Source organism: Branchiostoma belcheri, unplaced genomic scaffold (genome assembly GCF_001625305.1).
Source record: "Branchiostoma belcheri isolate BF01 breed outbred unplaced genomic scaffold, Haploidv18h27 scaffold47, whole genome shotgun sequence".
In the NCBI taxonomy this organism is placed as follows: domain Eukaryota; kingdom Metazoa; phylum Chordata; class Leptocardii; order Amphioxiformes; family Branchiostomatidae; genus Branchiostoma; species Branchiostoma belcheri.
The window spans coordinates 866,832-868,127 of record NW_017804098.1 but is presented as its reverse complement, the minus strand read 5'-3'; the positions used below and the strand labels follow the sequence as shown (position 1 = coordinate 868,127).

Genomic DNA, 1,296 nt, shown 5'->3' with positions numbered 1-1,296 from the left:
AAGGTTAGATACGAACTCATGTATACATGTAGCACCTTGTATTATGTACAGGTCAACTTCATACCTTACAGTGTTTATTGTCTGAGCTGGAGTGAAACTTGAACAGTTAAAACATACATGTAGGCTAGCAGACATCTCTTGTTTCTCTCCAAGGCTGCATGTCTGAGTTGAACCCCAGGAAACAGTCCAGGTGCCCCTTCCACTGTTTTGTTCCTATTTGAAGGAAAAAAATGTCAACTACAGTACTTCAGCCTATACTAGTGTCTTTGAGATAAAGGAGACCTACATGCAGTATATAGGCAATAAGTGTAGGGAACACGCCTGTCTGATCCAACAGTGATCATGTGCTCACGTTACACTGCACAGGTGAACACAATTTTTTGGCAATGCCTAAGAGGCATAAGAGTTGAGGTGGGGGCAGAGTTGAGGAAGGGGAAGAGTGGGGGAGGGGGTAAGATTTGAGGAAGGGGAAGAGTGGGGGAGGGTTAAGGAAGAGTAAGAGGGGGAAAGGGTTGAGGAAGGGTTAAAGTGGGGGAGGGGGGACGATTTAAGAGGGGTCAGAGTGGGGGAGGGGGAAGATTTGAGGAAGGGTTAGACTTTAATAGAGGGTGGGACATGTAAAAGAGTTCCACTCACACATCTGCTTGGTTCTGTTCAAACAGTACCCTCATCTCCTCAAGCACTTGTCGGATCCCGTCCTCCTGGAAATGATCAGATATTTATATCAATTTTCATATTTATCTTATATTCATGATATATACATAGTAGGCATAACGCTACGAATCATTAATTCGACACCCTTTTAATTCAGCAAGAGGGTAATGCAATGTAAGCCCGAATCAAGAGTCGCCACGGCTAGTCGCGGGAGGGAGCTTCCGGAAGGACAGTAGTCAAAACGTCCACAATTTCTGTTGGTTAGTAACTAGCAGTGGCGACAGTTACACACGTTTATCTTGATAACAACTTACATTGAATGGCGGCATGGACCCATCTGGCGAACGATGGAGCTGACGAATCAACTCAACAGCCTTCTCACCGTACATTTTCGCCTTGAGAGGCTGATATATGGCAAATATTTCAACGGATCAAATGCAGCACCCGCAGCTGGTTGGGTGTTTTGAAAAGCCCTCCGAAGAACCGGAAAGAACGCACCACTCACAAAAAGGGTTGCAGATAAGAGGCAGATTTAGCTATATTGGAACAAAGAGGTAAAAATAATAGAAGAAACCTCTTTAAAATACTCATAAGACTGTTTATTGTACTATTTAGAAATTTAAAAACCATATTTGGGTAGAT

The 1,296-nt window shown here is 43.6% G+C and overlaps 1 protein-coding gene across 1 annotated transcript; it reads right to left on the bottom strand.

Annotated features, from left to right (window-relative positions):
• Positions 1–58: 58 nt before the first annotated feature.
• Positions 59–1,146, bottom strand: LOC109479186 (DNA replication complex GINS protein PSF1-like). Its single transcript, XM_019781078.1, has 3 exons — positions 969–1,146; positions 637–701; positions 59–213 (listed from the first exon to the last, which is right to left on the bottom strand). Exons 1-3 carry the CDS (start codon positions 1,041–1,043, stop codon positions 75–77), a joined length of 279 nt encoding a protein of 92 aa, XP_019636637.1. The 5' UTR covers positions 1,044–1,146; the 3' UTR covers positions 59–74.
• Between the last annotated feature and the right edge of the window lie 150 nt (positions 1,147–1,296).